Genomic DNA, 17,483 nt, shown 5'->3' with positions numbered 1-17,483 from the left:
CTACGGGAACTACCTGGTTTAGTCAGGACAAACAGCATCTTTGAATCTAGGAAAGAGTGAAGTTCTGCTGCAGAGAATGAACTTGCACAGGTCTGGGAAGGCAGCAAGAAGTTCTGCTGCCTTGTGGACGCTCATGCAGTTGTGGTGTCCCTGCAGCCAGCTGAGCATGAAGTGCTGACAGCACAGCTCCTGGTTTTCCCTTTTATTTCTGATTCTTTGAGCAACTGGGAGTGCTGGGGATACTGGCAAAGGAGTGAGGTGAGCACAACCATTATTCTTCCCCTGCAAAGGAACGGGTTTTCCAGCAGCTGTATGTATTTATTCTGCCACCTGCTGAGATTTTCCTGTTTTCTTAATAGCCAAGGGTTGAGTTTTGCTGAAATTCAGCCTGTTCCTATCACTCTACCACTTCTCTTCCAGGATTGCAGTGAAATTGCTCTATTTCCATGTTGGTAGCAAGGTAACAGTTGCTTCTGCTGTAGCACGTGACATGTTAACACACACACCAAATAGGACGTTTTCCACTGCTTTAGATATTATGATGGATTATTAGTGTACCTATTAAGGGTAATGTGCTGTGCACCTGCCTGTCTCCAGGAAACTTCTCATACACTGACTGAGGGACAACGTTGCTGTTATTACGGTGTTATTTTGTAGCATTTAAGCTCATTTTATCTTGTATTGAGCCAGTCCCTCTGATCATAAAAAAAAGTGTTTGCTTTGTCTTTGTCATATCTCATTTATCTTCTCTGCTCTGGAGGGCTAGTGTGACAAAAAGGCACAAAGTGACCAAACTGGACAACGTGGGTAATTTGCATTTAAAAAAAAAAAGCATACTAAACACCCAGGGTCTTCAGAAGAAAAATAAATTGGAAAAAAAAAAAAAAAAAAAAGCAAGGGCAAACAACTCCGTTTACTGCTTTTGTTCAACCAAAAGTGAAGGGAGGAGGTCCTACCAGTTCAAACTCATGGTTTCAGGCCTTTATACCTTGTCACTTTCATCCTTGTTACCCAGCTTCTGCAGTGGTGTTGAGCAATGCCCCATCCCTGCAGGCATTCAAGGCCAGGCTGGATGTGGCTCTGGGCAGCCTGGGCTGCTGTTTGGTGACCTGCACACAGCAGGGGGTTGGAACCGGATGAGCACTGTACTCCTTTTCAACCCAGGCCATTCTATGAGTCTACAATACTTACAACCAAACAGCAGATTTTTTTTGCCCCCTCATTAACCAGTTACTGAACAGAAGAGCCACTGAGCAGTTTATTTGACATTGTTGCCGACCACAGTATAACACAACACACGTGGATAACTTTGGCCAAAGCACGCAGCCTGCACGGCTGTTTTACACCAGAGGCAAACAACACCCAGCAGCAGCAGCTTAGTCATCATCCTTCAGCGTCTTGATCTTATGCTTGTGCCGCTCGATCTCCTTCTGCAGCCGCTCGATCTCCTTCTTGTGGTGATCGATCTCCTCTTCGTGGTGCCTCCTTAAGGCCGTCAGCTGCTCCCGTTCCTTCTCCCTGTAACAGAGCACAGCGCGAGGTGGGCCCGGCACGATGTGACCGCGTACGGCGTCCCGCCGGGGTTCCGGAGGCTCACCTGAAGTAACGCTCCTCCTCGGCCGCCTGCTTCTTACCGAAAGCCCCTCCGGCCTCGCGAATGGAGCCGCCGCCACCGCCGCCCTTCCCGGCGCCTTTGCCCAGCTCGCCCAGCTGCGGGGAAACGAGGCGTTGAGCGCCGCGCCCCGCAGCCTCGCCCCGCACCGCGCTGCCCCGCACGCACCTGGTCTGCGCCCGAGCCCGAGCTCCAGGCGCGCTGCTGCTGCTGCGCCAGGAGGGCCCCGCGCAGGCCGCCCCTCAGCGCCGACACAGCCGCCATGTCCGCCTGCCCTTGGAGCGCCGGCACCGCGCCCAACCCCGCCGAGCGGGAAGAGCCCGACTGCGCACGCGCCGCTCCCGCCTCTCCGCCCCTCCCCGTTACCGCGACGCGCCGCCGCGGTCACGTGCCGGGGGCGCCTCCTTCTCGGTCGGTTTCGCGCGTGCGTGTGGCATCACGTGGTGCTGGCGATGGCGGCTCCGGAGGAGCGCGGGGCGGGGGGCGCCGCCGAGGAGGCGTTCCTCACCTTCTACAGCGAGGTACCGGCGGCCGGCCGTAGGCGGCGGCGGGGGCGCGCGAACCTGGCCGCGCTCTCCAGAGCTCCCTCTGCCCGCTGACGGCTCGCCGCGGCCTAACCGGCGGCGCCGGGGCCTGGCGGGCGGAGCGGAGCCTGCGTGGGGGCGGGCGGGGGCGGCGCGGAGGGGCCCGGCCGGGTGAGCGCTGCGGCCTCGTGGGGCTCTGAGCGCTGCCCTCAGCTCTGCCCTCAGCTCCTCCGGCCCGCTTCGGTGAATCCCCGCAGACCGCCGGCTCTGCTGTCAGCTCCGAGCCCAGCTGTTGTTGCCCTGCGGCCGGGGGAGCTGGAGGGGAACCCAGCGCAGTTCTCAGTGCGTCCCTCGGGTTGGTTAACTGAGCCCTGCCTGCGTGTTCCTTCTCCTAAAGGTGAATAGTGAGTGCCGATAGCGGGTTTGGGTTGGGTTACAGGGAGAGGATCGAAAAGAAAACTGCGTTGCTGAAAAAAAATGGCCCAAGTGAGAGGTTTTTGCTTGCTTACAACGATGTGATGGCGTTCATTGTCTCTCCCGGCAGTGCTGGGTTAAAAGCAGCCGTGCAGTTGGTATCCAAGGTATCGGGATGACGGTTCTGGCAAAGTGTAGGAGTGAAGCGAGGGCAAAAAGGCACAGCTGCTGAGCAAGCCGTGGAAGACAAAAGCAGAAGTACTTTCTAGATTTCTTTTACAGCTAAAAGATGATGCTGAAAGTACTGCCATGCTGTAGGAATCACAGAATGGCCAGGGTTGGAAGGGACCTTGAGGATCACGGAGCTCCAATTCCCTGCCGCACACAGAGCCACCAACCTCCACATTTCATAGCAGCCCAGGCTGCCCAGGGCCCCATCCAACCCGGCCTTGAACACCTCCAGGGATGGACGGGGCATCACAGCCTCTCTGGGCAGCTGTTCCAGCATCTCACCGCTCTCATAGCACAGAACTTCCCCCTGATATCCAACCTCAATCTTTCCTCCCACAACTTCAAACCATTTCCCCTTGTCCTGCTGTTATCTCCCCTTTCAAAAGGTTGAAAACACTGAAAACACTGAAAAATGTGCCCTGCTGATGCTTAAGTAACTACAGGCTTGGGATGAGCAAAAGGTGTTGTGAATTACAGTGCGGAATGATAACAGTTGGTGTAGCTCTAACAGGAAGGCAGGTAAGCATGTTGTTATGGTTGGTTAATGAGTATCTTTTGTTCTGCAGGTAAAACAAATTGAAAAGCGAGACTCTGTTTTAACATCAAAAAACCAGATTGACAGGCTGACCCGACCTGGATCTTCCTATTTCAACTTGAATCCTTTTGAGGTTAGTCTGAGCATATTCTCCTGTCTCACTTAGCATGCCCAATTCTAGGTTTACTGAGTGTTTCTTTCTGAAAAGAGGCCAATTGTTAGAAAGATACAAATTTCTGAACATGGATTACAGTGTAGGAGACAGAAGGATGGTATGTAAGTGCTTAATGGCAGGAAGAAATTGTGTTCCATTGGCATGCTTCTCTTGTTTAACAGCACTGGGAGATTTGGCAGAATAATGCTAAATACTTTGTGAATGGTATCATAACAGGTGGCACACTGTCAGGTTCTCTTCTGACCACAGTTGACTCAGCATTTCTGATCATCCTTTATTTTGGGTGTTCATCCCACTGAACTTCTGTGCATAGAAGGATAGAGAGACTCCCACTTAGCATAGCAGAGAGCAATCCTGGAGGAGTCACTGGGAATTGGATTCCATGTTGTATTGTGCTGTTCCAGTTGCAATCGGTTAAAATCTTAAAAGGAAAACAGTGAGTAGAGCATATTGTGGTGGTGTTCTGGCTATTTTTGCAATCACAGACTGAGTTGGAAGGAATCTTAAAGCCCACTCAGTTCCAGCCCTCTGCCCTGGTGTGGAGCAATTGCTATAAGTGATTTGCAAACTAAGGTACAGAATTGGTCACAGGGGTCCAGAAGCAGAGTGTAGCTGGTATTGAAGGAGTCCATTAAATGGTACAGAGTGTGGAGCAGAGTACAGACACTGCAGCCAGGTTCTGTGATCCATAGTGGCTCCCTGGGCAACTTTAGAGGTTGGCAGCATCAGGAGAACCTGGTATACTGACTCCTAAAGAAGAGCAGTGCTGGGATGGGGACTTGGTAGTGCCAAACTGCTTACCTGCAGCCCCCAGGCCAAAGCTCTGCTGTTGTTTTTTTTGACAAAATGCTGTCCTTTGATGAACTTTGCTCATTGTAATACCAAAACATCCCAAAAGCTTCTTCTCTCTGAGGTACAACTGCCCATTACTGAGCTTGCATTCTGATTATTTTTTTTTTCAGCTTATGTCTTTAAAAGCAAGGTGAGATAATTTTACACCAAGAATAAACAAAAGTATGTGTGACTGAAGTCCCTCAAGCTCTACCTGTAAAATAAAAAAATAGCATAAAAATGGCATAAAAGAGGGAGAATGTCAGGGAAAATGCCATCAGATGTCAGACATGGACAATCTTTTACTTCTAGGTTCAGTCAACAGGCTGAGCCACCATTCCCCTCCGTAGGGATGCTTCTTGGGTAACACTTGCACACTCAGTAATGCTGAGTGCTTCCCTGGGAGACAAAGTAATTTCTGTCCATGTTCTTGGTTAACCTCTCATGCTTTGCAGACAAGTGTGTTTATCACCAGCAATCCAAAAGAACCTGTAATCTGTTGCTTTAATGAACTGCACAATTCACTGATCAAGCTGTGAGAGTCTGGGCATGGCTCGAATTCTTTGAGTGGCCGTGGAACCCATTTGGATGCTGCCAGGTGAATTGGGCAGTGTGCTGTCTGTGAATCCATAGTCTTGGAAGTTCTGTGACCAAACTTAAAGCTCTGGGTTGGGCATTGCTCAGAATCTACGCTCAGCTGTCCCCAGCCCCTCTGATAGCTGAGGACAAGCTGAAACGCAATGGAGTTTATTTTCTGCCAAATTACTTTGCCCTTTGGTGCAACACATGGGCTGGCTGCCCCCTGCCAGATGAGACTGCCTGGGGCCCTGTGCTGCCCGGCCTTGAGCACCTCCAGGGTTGAGGCATCCTGTGCCAGGGTCTCACGTGCCCCGTGATGAAGAACTTCTTCCAAATATCTAATCTAAATCTTCTCCTCTTTCAATTTAAAGCTATTACCCCTTGTCATACAGCTGTACTTCCTGACAAAGAGTTCCTCCCCAGATTTCTTGTAGGTAATGGAAAGGTCAAAATGAGGTCTTCTAGAGCCTTTGCTTCTCAAGGCTGAACAGCCCTACCTCCCTCAGCCTCTCTTTACAGGAGAGGGGCTTGAGCCCTCTGAGCATCCTCATGGCATGGTCTGGATCTGCCCCAGCAGGTCCATGTCGTTATGCTGGGGCCTCAGAGCTGAATGCAGCACTGTAGTGGGGGATAATTGCTTCCTTTGCCCTGTCCTGTTAGCTGCAGTCCTTTTGATGCAGCTCAAGATAGGATTGGCTGTCAGGGCTGTGAGTGCACATTGCTGGTGTGCTCTGTTTCTCATCCACTGAACAAGAGTTCTTTCCTGATGTCATCCCTGTCTTTTTTTCTAATAGACTCAGATGCTTTTCATAGCCCAAATTTAAGGCTGATTATTCAGGAGATTCACTTTGCAGCGTTTGGATCTGTGTACATCTCAATACTGGACTTGGAGAGCAAATGACAGAAGCCGTTTAAAAGTGGGCTGTAGCTTTTCTGCAAAAAAAGTGTTTTGTATTTCCAGATTCTTAGTGTCAGAACAGTGTGTATCCACGCTGAGCAAGTTCAGTTGTTGCTTAGTGCTTCTGTTAGTCAGTTGATTCACAGAACAGTTCCTAAACATTTTTTCTGAGTTTGTTGCATCCCTAAAGAGCAATGAGTTGTAAGCTTATTCATGGAAGCCAAACAGTAAAACTCTTCCATCTTTCAAAAGCTAACAGACAAAATCAATAAATTCTAATGAAATAATGTGTTTCTTGTAACTGTTCTCAGTTACAAATTGTCTGACAGTGTCCCAAAGCCATGATGTGCTTCTGTTCCTACTGAACTAAGTAACGGATTTGGCTGAAGGTTTGGACCAAAGGTGGCTATTTAGGGATGGCAGCTGTCTGTACAAGATTAGAGTGTGGAAAGGCCTCTGGCATACTCAAAGAAATATAGCATTGCTTAAAGTAGAATGTCCCAAACATGCTGTCCCTTAAAATGTCTCCATTTTACTAGATGAAAACTAATATGCTGAGGCAGCTTCCCATTGGGGTGAGCTTTCTGACATTCAGCCTGTATGCTGATGAACCAAGTATTCAGAACTTGCTGCCAGGAGCCTGAAATGTGGGGCATAGCATTGAATTTGCTCTGTTGTTGTGATCTTTTTTAGGTTCTGCAGATGGACCCTGAAGCCACAGATGAAGAAATAAAGAAAAGGTTTCGACAGGTATTTGACTTTTGCATTTGAAGCTTCTGAAATGAACGCTAGAAGCTCTGCAGAGATTGTGCAGCTGTGCTTGGGAATGGGGAAAGCAGTAGAAAAGTTGTGTCTGGGTAGAGACAAGAAGCTGTTTTGTGAAGAAACATGTAGAACAATCTTTGTATCCACGAGGGGAAAGCTGCAGAAGGGTGCCTGGTCTGTGCATGGTATGCTGCTTTGTAAAGTGTGTGACTGAGCTGCTATGAACTGAAGAGCCCACATATCAGCTGTGCATTGAAGTTTAGTCCAAAGAGGAGGTCAACATTTGACAGAAATTTAAGATCTGTCAAAATGTATTTCTCTTAAATACATTACCTTTGATCCAGAAGTATTTATTTTTGAGATCTTAAGAATTGCACCAGTTATTGTTTTTGTGGTTGACAGAGCAGCAGCCCTTCTCAGTGGCTCTTCTTCATTGCTCTCTGAAACACTGCATACATTACTCCAGACTTATTCTGCTGCAAATCTGCAGGAGAAATGCATGGTCAGTGCATGCAGCAGAAAGATGCAATTTTCAGAGGGCTGCATCTTGCCACCTGAATTTGTGCTGTAGGCATGGAGATCTGGCTTGAGACAGCCAGCAGCTCTCTTGTCCTGATGAAGGAGCGTGAGGTGGTGAGGAGCTGAGGTGGTGGCAGGTGCTCTGTGCTTTTTCATGGGGAATGGAAGGATAACCTTTCAGTCTGTTGCTGAGTTCTCAATTTTGCTTATTGGTGAACACAGCTGTCTTAGCTTTGTGCTGATAGAATACTGCAGAGAAGTGTTTTGAAGTCAAAGTGATGGAATGAAATCAGTGTGTGGAATTATTAACTGAAGAAATCGAATGCCTAACTGGAACAGCCAATAGAAGGAAAAAGATACTGGCTATTGCAAGGCACAGAGTAAATGAGCACTGTGCTGTTCTTGAGGACAGGAGGAAAACCTTTTTTCTATGAACCAGCAAGTGTCATGGGTCAGGAAGTGAATATTTTATGTTCACCAGTGCACTGTTTTCAGCATCATAGTAGGAAAGATGTAGATAAACTAGAGAGTCTGATTAACAGTGACAAAAATAAAAGGTATGGGAAAAGAATGCTGTGTAGAGAAACTTTTAGAGTGTTCTCATCCTTTAAAAGGGGAAAATAAGGAACATGTGCTTCTTGTTGCTTTAAGGCTGTCCTAAAGATGCTAGTGATCAGTGTCCTGACTGCTCTGCAGAGACTGCTTGACTTTGTGTGAAGGAGTCTAAGGAAAAGATGTAGTCATCGTTTGAAGTGGTTCAGTATTTGAATAACTTTAGAGATCCTGGAGGACTTCTGGGGAGGCATAGAACAAGTGGTAAACCATGGCTGAGGATGGTCTTTGTGGATTTGTTTCTTTTTAAGACCAAGGGTTTGAAACTCGTGTGAACAAATGGTTGATATCAGCCCTATGCTGCTGTGGCTGGAAGGTGTTTGTATGGCTGCGTGGCCCAAACTGCAGCTTCTCCTAGCCTTCCTGTTACAGAAGTTGGGCCTGGTTTTCAGTGAGAAGCCATTATAAACTTCTACTGATGTTCAGTCTGCCATTCTGTCAGCTGATTTGCCTGTACACAAAAGGATGTCATCCCTTCTGATTCCTCCTGTCTGAGCTGCTCTCCTCTCACAGAAAGCACTGAAGTACTCTTTTCTTTTTTGCAAAGATCTTGAGGGCAAGATTCTTTGTTTTGCAGCTGTCAATATTGGTACATCCAGACAAAAATCAAGATGATGCAGATAGAGCTCAGAAGGCATTTGAAGGTAAGTCTGTGCTGCTGACTCTCACCCTTTTCTGAGCTGCAGTGTGGTAGTAGTTGCGCTGCTGTTTTTCTGTAGCTGTTTTAAATGCTTGTAAGGTCTGGGGCCCCACCAAAGGACAGAATTGTTGCAGAGGTGTCTTAGATGAGAGAAGCAGATGGTGGCATTTGGTTGGCATTTCAGCAGCAGCATTGCACTAGGTGGCAGTAGTGGTATTGTTGTTAGTTTGCAGTGGGACAAACTCATCCATTGGGCTTCAGGATACTTTAAAAAAACCTGTTTATTGTGTGCATTAGATTTTATTCAAAGACTGTACAACAGTAACACAGTGATTTCAGAGGCATTGCCAAGCTCAAGCTTAACCTCGTACCTTGTAACTAAATCACTTGGTAGGATTGATGCTTTAACCTGCATTGTCCAGAGGTGTCTGACACTGTGACACTGCCACATCCCAAATCTCATTTGACTGATCATGAAATCACCAGGGTGTAATGGGGGAAAAAAAAACCAAAACACAGAAAACACCTCAAAGCCCTACAAAGTGGAAGTCTTGTGATGCCTTGTGAATGTGACTACTGGTGCTATTAACATTGGCACTTGTTTTTTAGCTGTAGATAAAGCATACAAGTTGCTGTTAGATCAGGAGCAAAAGAAGAGAGCCTTGGATGTGATACAGGCAGGAAAAGAATATGTGGAACATACTGTAAGTATTCCATAAACTGTTCTTAATTTGTTTTTTTTATATATCTTCCGTGTGTTTAGGTCATTAAAAGGTGAACTGAGCAAAACTCAGGATGCAGCTGTGCAGGTGGACTGAGCTTCTCAAGGCATCCACAATTGTGCTTTGTCCAAGGCTGCGTTTGAGCCCAGTGCAGGATAACTCAGTGAAATTCAGTACTGGAAATAATTAGGTCAAGCCACAAGATCTGACCTAAATAGTTTTTTCAAGTCTGTGAATGAACACTGCAGTTCAGATCTGTGTAGGTGGAAGATAATAGGTGGTGAAAGCTGAAGACTGGGAAGTTTTGGGGAAAAACGACCTATAAGATAAGGAGCTTGGATTGCAGTGGTCAAGAAGTGAGTTGAGTAACATGAGCAGACCATACGTAACAAGCTGATATGGGAGAACTCAGGTGCTGTAAATCAAGGCACGCTTTATGTTCTGCTTGTTATTGTTAATGTTTCAATATTGCAATGCAAAATAAACTTCCTGCTAGTCTGAATTGTACGTGCTGGATGTAAATGTACCTTAACAACAAACTAACAGAAAAAAAGAAGGGGATGATGTTGGATGAATAGTATCTAACGTGTCATTGCTCATGCCTGCAGTTCACGTGACAGCGATCGTGCGTATATTTGGGTGAAGGCCAGGAGATTTTGATGTAAAATAAAACATAGATCTAAATCAAGAACTTACCGTTATCCAAAGTTCTTCACAGAACACAGTGCTGCTCAGATACAGCGAGGGGAGCTGTGTAAAACTTTGTAGGCTCTTACTTTCATTCTTCATCTTTAGGTGAAAGAAAAGAAGAAGCAATTGAAGAAGGATGGAAAACCTCCCAATGTAGAAGAAGATGATCCTGAAGTTGTAAGTTGTGCTTCAGGGTGACTGAGGAGCACAGGATGTGTTTTGAGAAGTGCGAATCAAAACCAGCATGCAGACATTTCTTTGTCTGTTTGAGTGTTGTAAATCTTTCTGCTTACAGAAGAATAAGTTGTGAGTGAGTGTAGAAGTTCCATCCATTGAGTTACATCCATTCTGGAAGTTGTTGAACTGCAGTGTAAATAGGAAATGCATTGTGATATTACGTGGATCAAAATATCCAGTTTCCTAGGAGCAAGGCCCATTGCTGGTCCATCATAAGTCTTTTTGGAATTGAAGTTCATTTTGTGTTCTGAATGCTGGAGCTGTGGCATTCTTACTGCCAGCAGAGGCTCATATAGAACCCATTGCAGCTTCTAAAATGTGCTTTTAGGGACATTTTGTAGGAAGGGTTGCTTGGGCTGTTTCTGGCATATAGGATAGATTTGCTGTTCTGTAACAAATTAATCTTACAAATTCATCCTTTTTTCTTTTTTTTTTTTTCCTATGAAGTGTTTTTTTCCTTCTTGGTATCATCCTAATAATGGTCTTATTTTGCATTGATTTTCAAAGCTCTTTTGCTGTTCTTTAATAATGAAGTTTTAATTATAGTGATATTTTCCACATGAAAGCCAGGGCTGGATTGTTACAGCACATCAAGGAGGTCTGCTGGGAAATCACCATCTAAACAGTGACCATTCAGCCTTTTTTAATATGTCAAATATCATGGCATTGCAGAACTCTGTGGAAAAAATAAGAGAGCTTGAAGTGAAGTTCAGTTTAGGCACAGCTTCATGAATACAAATGAAAATGAGATATTATTAGGCTATTAAGTAGTTGTTTCCTGGTTATGTTAAGACCAGAATTTAATCAGCTGTGTTTTATACCATCTTCTCCATCTCTGCTTTGCGCTGCTCTCAGTGCAGGCCAGCAGGCTGTGTTTCTTTTTGTGCTTCTTACATTCCTCTGTAAAACAGTTTTCTCTAGCTGTGTTAACGTGCATTGTTTCAAAACCAAATTTGTGTTTTGCAGTTCAAACAGGCCGTGTACAAACAGACAATGAAGCTCTTTGCTGAACTGGAAATTAAGAGGAAAGAAAGAGAAGCTAAAGAAATGCATGAAAGGTACAGATAACATTCTGCTTGTGCAGCTCAGGCTCTGCTTTGCCCCTCACACTTCCTAGGAAAAGATTAGAAATTGGAGAATCTGAGGAAAGTGTTTTTGAACTGACCTTTGGGAGTCATCTGCTCCAACCTGCTGCTGGAAGCACAGCCTTGGATTAAGTTAACAAGGATCCTGTCAGAATGAAGCCTGAATTCTAATGGTGTAGATTCCACGTGTTCTTTGTTGAGTGTAGATGTCTGCTGTGCATGAAGAAAGCGAATAGGAAACGTTCCCTCCCATTCTTAAGATACGTTTACTACGCTGATATGATCTGTAGAGGCCAGCAAAAACAACGAAATGGTTTTACATGTTGATAGCATGCAAGCAGTTGATTTTTATTTTTAACTAATTGCCAGAAATACCTCGTGGCACGATTGTCATCAATCACCTGTTGCCTGAGCAGTTGCTGTAGATGCACTTCACAGAGCTGGGCTTCTGTAGATGAAAATTAAGGAAAAAACCTTCTCATTCTTATTTGCATGCTCATGTGTTTGCTAACTTCTCAAAATGTGTATCCTGAGCAGTTTTAGATAGCTACCACTGGAGTTATTAAGGATTCCAACTTGCTTTACAAGAGAAGATGACTCGCTGGTTTGATTAAATGTGTGTCTGCGCTCAGTGGTGCCATGTTAGCATCTCTTCTCTCTTCGGTTTTGAAACCAGGTTCCTTGCTGTGCAGCCACAGTTGTCCATATTTACTGACAAGAACTGTAATTTGCCAGAAATTGGAAGAGCTTTCAGAGATGTGTTGAAAGTGTCACCGTGTTTCTTTAATTAAGGTGCTTGTGGTTCACAGCTTCTTTGTGACTTCCTTTCCAGGAAACGACAAAGAGAAGAAGAAATCGAAGCACAGGAGAAGGCTAAACGAGAACGAGAATGGCAGAAGAACTTTGAGGTAATCAGCAGCTGAACTGAATGCCACGAATGGGATGGGCCTCAGCAATTCTTGGCTGTGCTGCTGGAAATGCCTCTGCAAAAAGGGAGACTTTTTGTTGGCAGGTGCTCGAGCTAATTTAGATAAATGCTTAAAGAAATCATAGCATCATCACAGAATGGCCTGGGTTGAAAAGGACTACAGTGGTCATTGAGTTTCAACCCCTGCTGTGTGCAGGGTCGCCAACCACCAGACCAGGCTGCCCAGAGCCACGTCGTAGAAATGGTTTGGCATAAATCTGATAGAGCTTTGATATCACTTCTCTAAAACAGGTGTATTGTAAATGAAGTTGCAGTATTTTTTCAGCTCTGTCCGCATCTCATTCTTAGCCCAAGTTGGAAATTGGAATTACTCCTTAGCCCGAGTCACTGGTGGTAATCATAGCTGTTCAACCACTGGTTTGAGCTGGGTTGGTTCTTATCAAACAGATTGCTAACAGTTAGGGAATCTGTATTTCTTACAAATACCAAAGATCTAAATAATTGCTACTTCCCTTTGCTCCTTCTAGTCTGTATTGAAGGTCCAGATATCATAAGTGGCTCTGTGGTTGTTGTGCTGCCATTCTGGGTGACAGACCTACAGTCTGCCAAAGTATCTGATCTAGCCTGTAATTCTTCCTTTATTACAGACCAGAGGGCAAGTTCTGTGGCATGGAGGGCTGGGTGGACAGGGAAGAATATAATAACCATATGCAGGACCTTCTGAAAGGATGTGCTAGATTGTTCAGCTACCTTCAAACTCAATTCCAGGCTATGTTCTAGAGTCCTTTATAAAACAAGGTGCCTGGGAGAGAGTTGTGTGTGCTGGGCTGGCATCCTTTGGAAAGCAGACAGCTGGGATTTTTCCAGAGACTTAAATGGGCAGAGTTTCTCTATTCATATGCTGAACTGTATGGATACAGGAAGCTGGGTGTTCTGGAAAACACTGAACTGACTGCATTTGTGTAATACTGCTGCCTTGAGTACACAGTGGAGTTTTGTCATGTATTGCCAGGTAGAGAAATGTTGTGCCTCTGGTAGTGTTGCTGGCAGAACTTCTGTGGTCATTGTGGTTGGAGAAGTTGGGTGTTGCTGCTCTGCAGATGCAGTAAAGGATGGAACCTGAGGAAGTGTGAACTCATATTATAAGCAAATAATGATGTACCAAAAAGGAGAACTCCTGAGCTATTGATACTGCTCCTAAACAGCTGAACCTCTGCACTTGCAAGTGTCTTCTCCAACCTTGCTGGTGACGACTCCATAAATATGAAGAGAGAGTATCAGAATTACGTGCTAATGTTCAAAATAGATCATCTAATCTGCAGGCATAAGAAATTTATTCCTGCTTGTGGCCATAGATGGGAGAAAGTATACTGACTGTAGCTGCCTTATTCCAGGCTTGTAGCTGCCTTTGCAGAGTATCTGAAAGGAATGAGCATGATGTCCAAAAAAGAAAGGCCTGCAAAGGTGCCTGTGCTGCCTCTGCATCACTCTTCTATGGTTACCAGCTCCTGGTGATTGTAATCCCTGCTCGAGCACTGCCTGTTCTCTGGTCAGCTCTCCTGTCTCTTTACCCTGAGGACTTGTACTTCTGATCCTTATATGTGTTCTGCAATATTGCTGGATCCTCATAGGATCAGCCTTGAGAGCTCAATCATGTTTTGGTGTATCCAAAAGGAGTAAGTTTTAATGTCTGCTTTCTCCTCCTTCCCCCTACCCAATATTTGCTTTCCCAGAAATTTCAAGCTAAGGTGGCTTCTACCAACAAATTGTAAGGAACAAGAGGCTTAGAACAGAAGTTGCCATATCCCTCAAAAAAGTGTTATCATGTAGTAATCGAGGTTGGAAGGGATCTCTGGAGGTGAACTTTCCTATTCAAGCAGGTCCACCTCGAGTCATTTGTCAGGACCATGTGTTTCCTAGCACTCAGAACCTCCTGTGTGTCAGCCTGTGCCCATTGCCTCCTGTCCTTTCACTTGGGTACCACTACAAAGTCTTGCTCTGCTTTCATTGCACCTTCCCTTCAGATTCTTGGTGTGTTGATGAGGAATCCCAACTGAGCTTTCTCTTCTCTAGGCTTCACAGTCCCAGCCAGCTGTCTCAGCCTTCTTTCATAGGAGAGATGTTCCAGTCATAGCATCTCTGCGGCCCTTTGCTGGACTCCCTGTAATAGCTTGATTTCTGTCTTCTGCTGGGAAGCCTGGGACTTAATGCAGCACTTCAGATGTGACCTCATCAGTGCTGAGTTGATCACCTCTCTTAGCCTGCTGGCAATGCTCCTAGTGCAGTCCAGGGTACCCTCAGTCACCTACGTGGCAAGGATGTGTTGCTTGTGGTCAGCGTGGCATCCATCAGGACCTTCACTGCAGAACTCCTGTCCAGCTGGGTGACCTCCAGCACATATTGATGCGGGGAGTTGTTTCCCCAAGGGCAGGACTTTGCACTTTTCCTCACTGAACTTCATTAAGTTCGTACTGGATGCTTTCTCCAGCTTGTCAAGGGCCCTCTGGATGGCAGCATGACCCCATGGTGTCTCAGTGGAGCATTAGATTTTTGTGTCATCTGCAAACTTAGTGAGCGTGCACTGTGTCCCATCATCCAGATCCCTGCCTTCTGCCATGCAGCCATAGAGGAAAGATGGGAGGGAGGAGAACAGCTGTTGTAGCTGAGCCTATGTGCAGCTCCAGTAGTGCAGGCACAGGTATCTATTCAGAAGGGACTTGAGCTTGTGGATCACACAGTGAAGTGAGTCATCCCTGCACTTGATCAGTCCTGAAACCTTCAGCCTTTAGGGGTCATAGGTTGGGTTTGTGAGGAGTCTTTTTTTTTTCCTTCTCAGGAGGATTCAGTATGCTGTAATCAGGCCTGCATACCCCAAGCTCATTTCTTTTGAAACGAGAAGGCAACATATTGCTTACACTGGTGTTTGTGAACTCACCTGTGGCTCCATTGTGCTGCATCTGTTGCTGTGGCTTTTCAGTGTCTGTATGTCCTGGCTGCCAGGGTGCAGCATAAGGAGCAAATTGGTACCAACCTCTCAAAGCTAGTTTGCAAAATCTGCTCTCTGGCTCTTGCAGTTGTTAACCTTCCTCTTCCTCTCCTTTGTTTCCAGGAAAGTCGGGATGGTCGTGTGGACAGCTGGAGAAATTTCCAGGCAAATACAAAGGGCAAGAAAGAAAAGAAGAACAGGACCTTCCTGAGACCTCCTAAAGTAAAAATGGAGCAGCGCGAATGATCTTGGCAGCACTGCCAAAGAGCAGCTCCCCAGCCCCCTCCCTGCTTTTAAGGACTCATTGGCACCTAGAGTAAGAATTGCTTTTTAGTAGACTGTTTGTTTCCTGTTCAATTAATTATTGGTCAAAGTATTTTTTTGTACTCAGTCCATTTGAACTAGGGCCATAATATGAACCCAGCCAGGAACCCGCTAAATGTAGAATTCGTGGCTTAGGAGGGTCCCCCATTATTGCTGTCCTGTCTGTCTGCTGCCCTGTAACTTGATGTTTTGTACTTTACAGAGATTGTGCTGTTTCACTATATTCATTTCTAGTTTGAGAGCTGAACAAGATGTCAGAAATGCATCTGTACCTGTGCAGGCATCGTCTTTCTCAGCAAGTTCAGCTTCAGAAAGGTCTGAGCTGACTGTGGAGATCTGCTTCCATTGCTGTTCAGTGCAGCTGTTGCAGTTAAGAGACCTGCAGCTCCTCCCTGCACTGCATGGTGCTTGGAAGGACTCTTCTCCCAAGATCTGATTTCCATTCTGAAATCCCAGCTCTCAAGCTTACACTTCTGTTAATCTCAGACCAGCTGGTCACTTTCTGTAAAGATAAAATAACGTCTCAAATAATAGTTATGTTGCAATGGTCTGTATGTAAAATAAATTTTTACCCAAGTTACCTTTTTTTTTTTCTTTTTTCTTTTTTTTTTTTTTTTTTTTTGCAAGGAATTATTCAAAGATACAATTGCAAATTGAGTGCTGGCCACTGAGATGTTACTACTGCTCAGTAACACTTGCCCTGGTAAGGTTTTGCAATTATTCCAAAGTCTGATGTGACTTGAATTTGAGTTAGTAGTCCTCCATTGTGGCAATAAGGAAGACTGGAAGAAGACATCTCTTCCCTGGGTGCTGCCTGAGTGGGCTCTGAATGTTCCAGGGTCCATGCTGATTCCTGGTCTTGTTGCCATGCCTTTGAGTGGTGAGCACAGATGGGGTGGGAGGACTTATGAATGTGGCAGGGGGAGTGTGGGAACTTCTCAGAACTGTGGGATCACATTAAACTCGTGAGTTCTGTTTTTCAAAATTGTGCTTCAGGTGTTCATTTAAGTTTCAAAGAGATTCTCAGCTATTCAGAGGCATACCACCTGGATTGTTCTACTGATGCACGTGTTCCTGGTGGACTCCTCTGTTGTCTGAGCTTGGAGACTCTGTTCTGTCCTGATGGCAATCCTCACATCTGGGACTTGTGTGTAGATGCTCCCATGAAGATACTGCTCTTCGTCCTCCTCGCCGCCTCCAGCCTGTTCACTCCTGTTCATCTTTTATACCCTTATCTTCACATTAGTTCAGTCCACTGTGCTGATTTTTGTGCCTAGAACATGGTCAAGTCAGAAGGATGGTTTTTGCCGCCCCTGAAGAGGTGTTTTATCTTCCAGTGTCTCAACCAATAAGTTTTGATGATTGAACTCTTTCTGCATGCTGCAGAAGGGTGATGTGATCAAGCAGTGTTACCACTCAGTTCTCTGCAGGAAAAGCAGCTCCCAGACCAGCAGTGCTTTCTGACACAGCCTGGGGCTTAGATGAATTTGCTGAAAGGTGGCTTGTGTTTTCCACTTGCTTCTGTTTCTTCTTTTCCTGTAATACACTGGTCTGGGTGACCAGATGTAGTGAAACATACCTTCCTAATAAAACTAAGGTAGACTGAACTGTACAGCGTTGCTGTGTTCAGACAGTGAAATTCCTTTTTATTGGCGTTGCTCATTCCTTCATCAACTGGGAATGCTTTGGTGGGACACAACTTCTTTGTTGAGGCAGCAATTAGACTCAGTCGTGGGGAAAATGTTAGTTAACTTTTGTGGTGTTATTTCTGAGATGCATCTCCTGTGCTTCGCAGACGAAGGCTGTAAGAAATGAGCAGTGCTGGGCAGTAGCTCAGAGGGTTTGAGCTCTGTTGTGCAGACGGCCCATCTGGAATCTCTCACCCAGAAGATGCTGTTCCTTTCACTCAGCTGGCTCTGGTTCCCCTGTCAAAGTATTTCTCACTTAGAGATCTCCCCCAGTGACTTTTCTCCCAGTCATTGTTTTTGATTTTGAAGTCTTGGTCTTGCTGGTAGCGTTTCCTTTCACATGGTTTAATGTCTTTGCTGACACACGGTGTTGACCTTTCAGATCTTCTTTTCGTGTTTTTTTTCAAGTGGCACAGGATGAGTCCCATTAGAGCTTGAGATTTTTCTTATGTGAAGTTCCTGATTCTCTTTCTCAGAAATGCATCTGT

At 45.6% G+C, this 17,483-nt stretch overlaps 2 protein-coding genes across 2 annotated transcripts; one reads left to right on the top strand and one right to left on the bottom strand.

Annotated features, from left to right (window-relative positions):
• Positions 1–1,240: 1,240 nt before the first annotated feature.
• ATP5IF1 (ATP synthase inhibitory factor subunit 1) lies at positions 1,241–1,928 on the bottom strand. Its single transcript, XM_052699256.1, has 3 exons — positions 1,781–1,928; positions 1,598–1,710; positions 1,241–1,518 (listed from the first exon to the last, which is right to left on the bottom strand). Exons 1-3 carry the CDS (start codon positions 1,874–1,876, stop codon positions 1,377–1,379), a joined length of 351 nt encoding a protein of 116 aa, XP_052555216.1. The 5' UTR covers positions 1,877–1,928; the 3' UTR covers positions 1,241–1,376.
• Positions 1,929–1,993: 65 nt separating this feature from the next.
• Positions 1,994–15,887, top strand: DNAJC8 (DnaJ heat shock protein family (Hsp40) member C8). Its single transcript, XM_052699244.1, has 9 exons — positions 1,994–2,133; positions 3,348–3,449; positions 6,493–6,549; positions 8,273–8,339; positions 8,945–9,039; positions 9,853–9,924; positions 10,951–11,042; positions 11,902–11,977; positions 15,107–15,887. The coding sequence occupies exons 1-9, from the start codon at positions 2,065–2,067 to the stop codon at positions 15,227–15,229; spliced, it is 753 nt and encodes a 250-aa protein (XP_052555204.1). The 5' UTR covers positions 1,994–2,064; the 3' UTR covers positions 15,230–15,887.
• Positions 15,888–17,483: the final 1,596 nt, after the last annotated feature.

Source organism: Tympanuchus pallidicinctus, unplaced genomic scaffold (assembly GCF_026119805.1).
Source record: "Tympanuchus pallidicinctus isolate F22 unplaced genomic scaffold, pur_lepc_1.0 scaffold35, whole genome shotgun sequence".
NCBI classification, from domain to species: Eukaryota; Metazoa; Chordata; class Aves; order Galliformes; family Phasianidae; genus Tympanuchus; species Tympanuchus pallidicinctus.
Note: the sequence above shows the minus strand (reverse complement) of the source record. Positions and strands in the feature narration are given on the sequence as shown.

Coding starts and splice junctions, on each gene's coding strand:
- ATP5IF1 (XM_052699256.1), bottom strand. CDS start 1,876: ATGGCGGCTGTGTCGGCGCTGAGGGGCGGCCTGCGCGGGGCCCTCCTG. Junction 1,711..1,780: donor CGGGCTCGGGCGCAGACCAG/GTGCGTGCGGGG, acceptor GTTTCCCCGCAG/CTGGGCGAGCTGGGCAAAGG. Junction 1,519..1,597: donor GAGGAGGAGCGTTACTTCAG/GTGAGCCTCCGG, acceptor GCTCTGTTACAG/GGAGAAGGAACGGGAGCAGC.
- DNAJC8 (XM_052699244.1), top strand. CDS start 2,065: ATGGCGGCTCCGGAGGAGCGCGGGGCGGGGGGCGCCGCCGAGGAGGCG. Junction 2,134..3,347: donor TCCTCACCTTCTACAGCGAG/GTACCGGCGGCC, acceptor TTTGTTCTGCAG/GTAAAACAAATTGAAAAGCG. Junction 11,043..11,901: donor GCTAAAGAAATGCATGAAAG/GTACAGATAACA, acceptor CTTCCTTTCCAG/GAAACGACAAAGAGAAGAAG.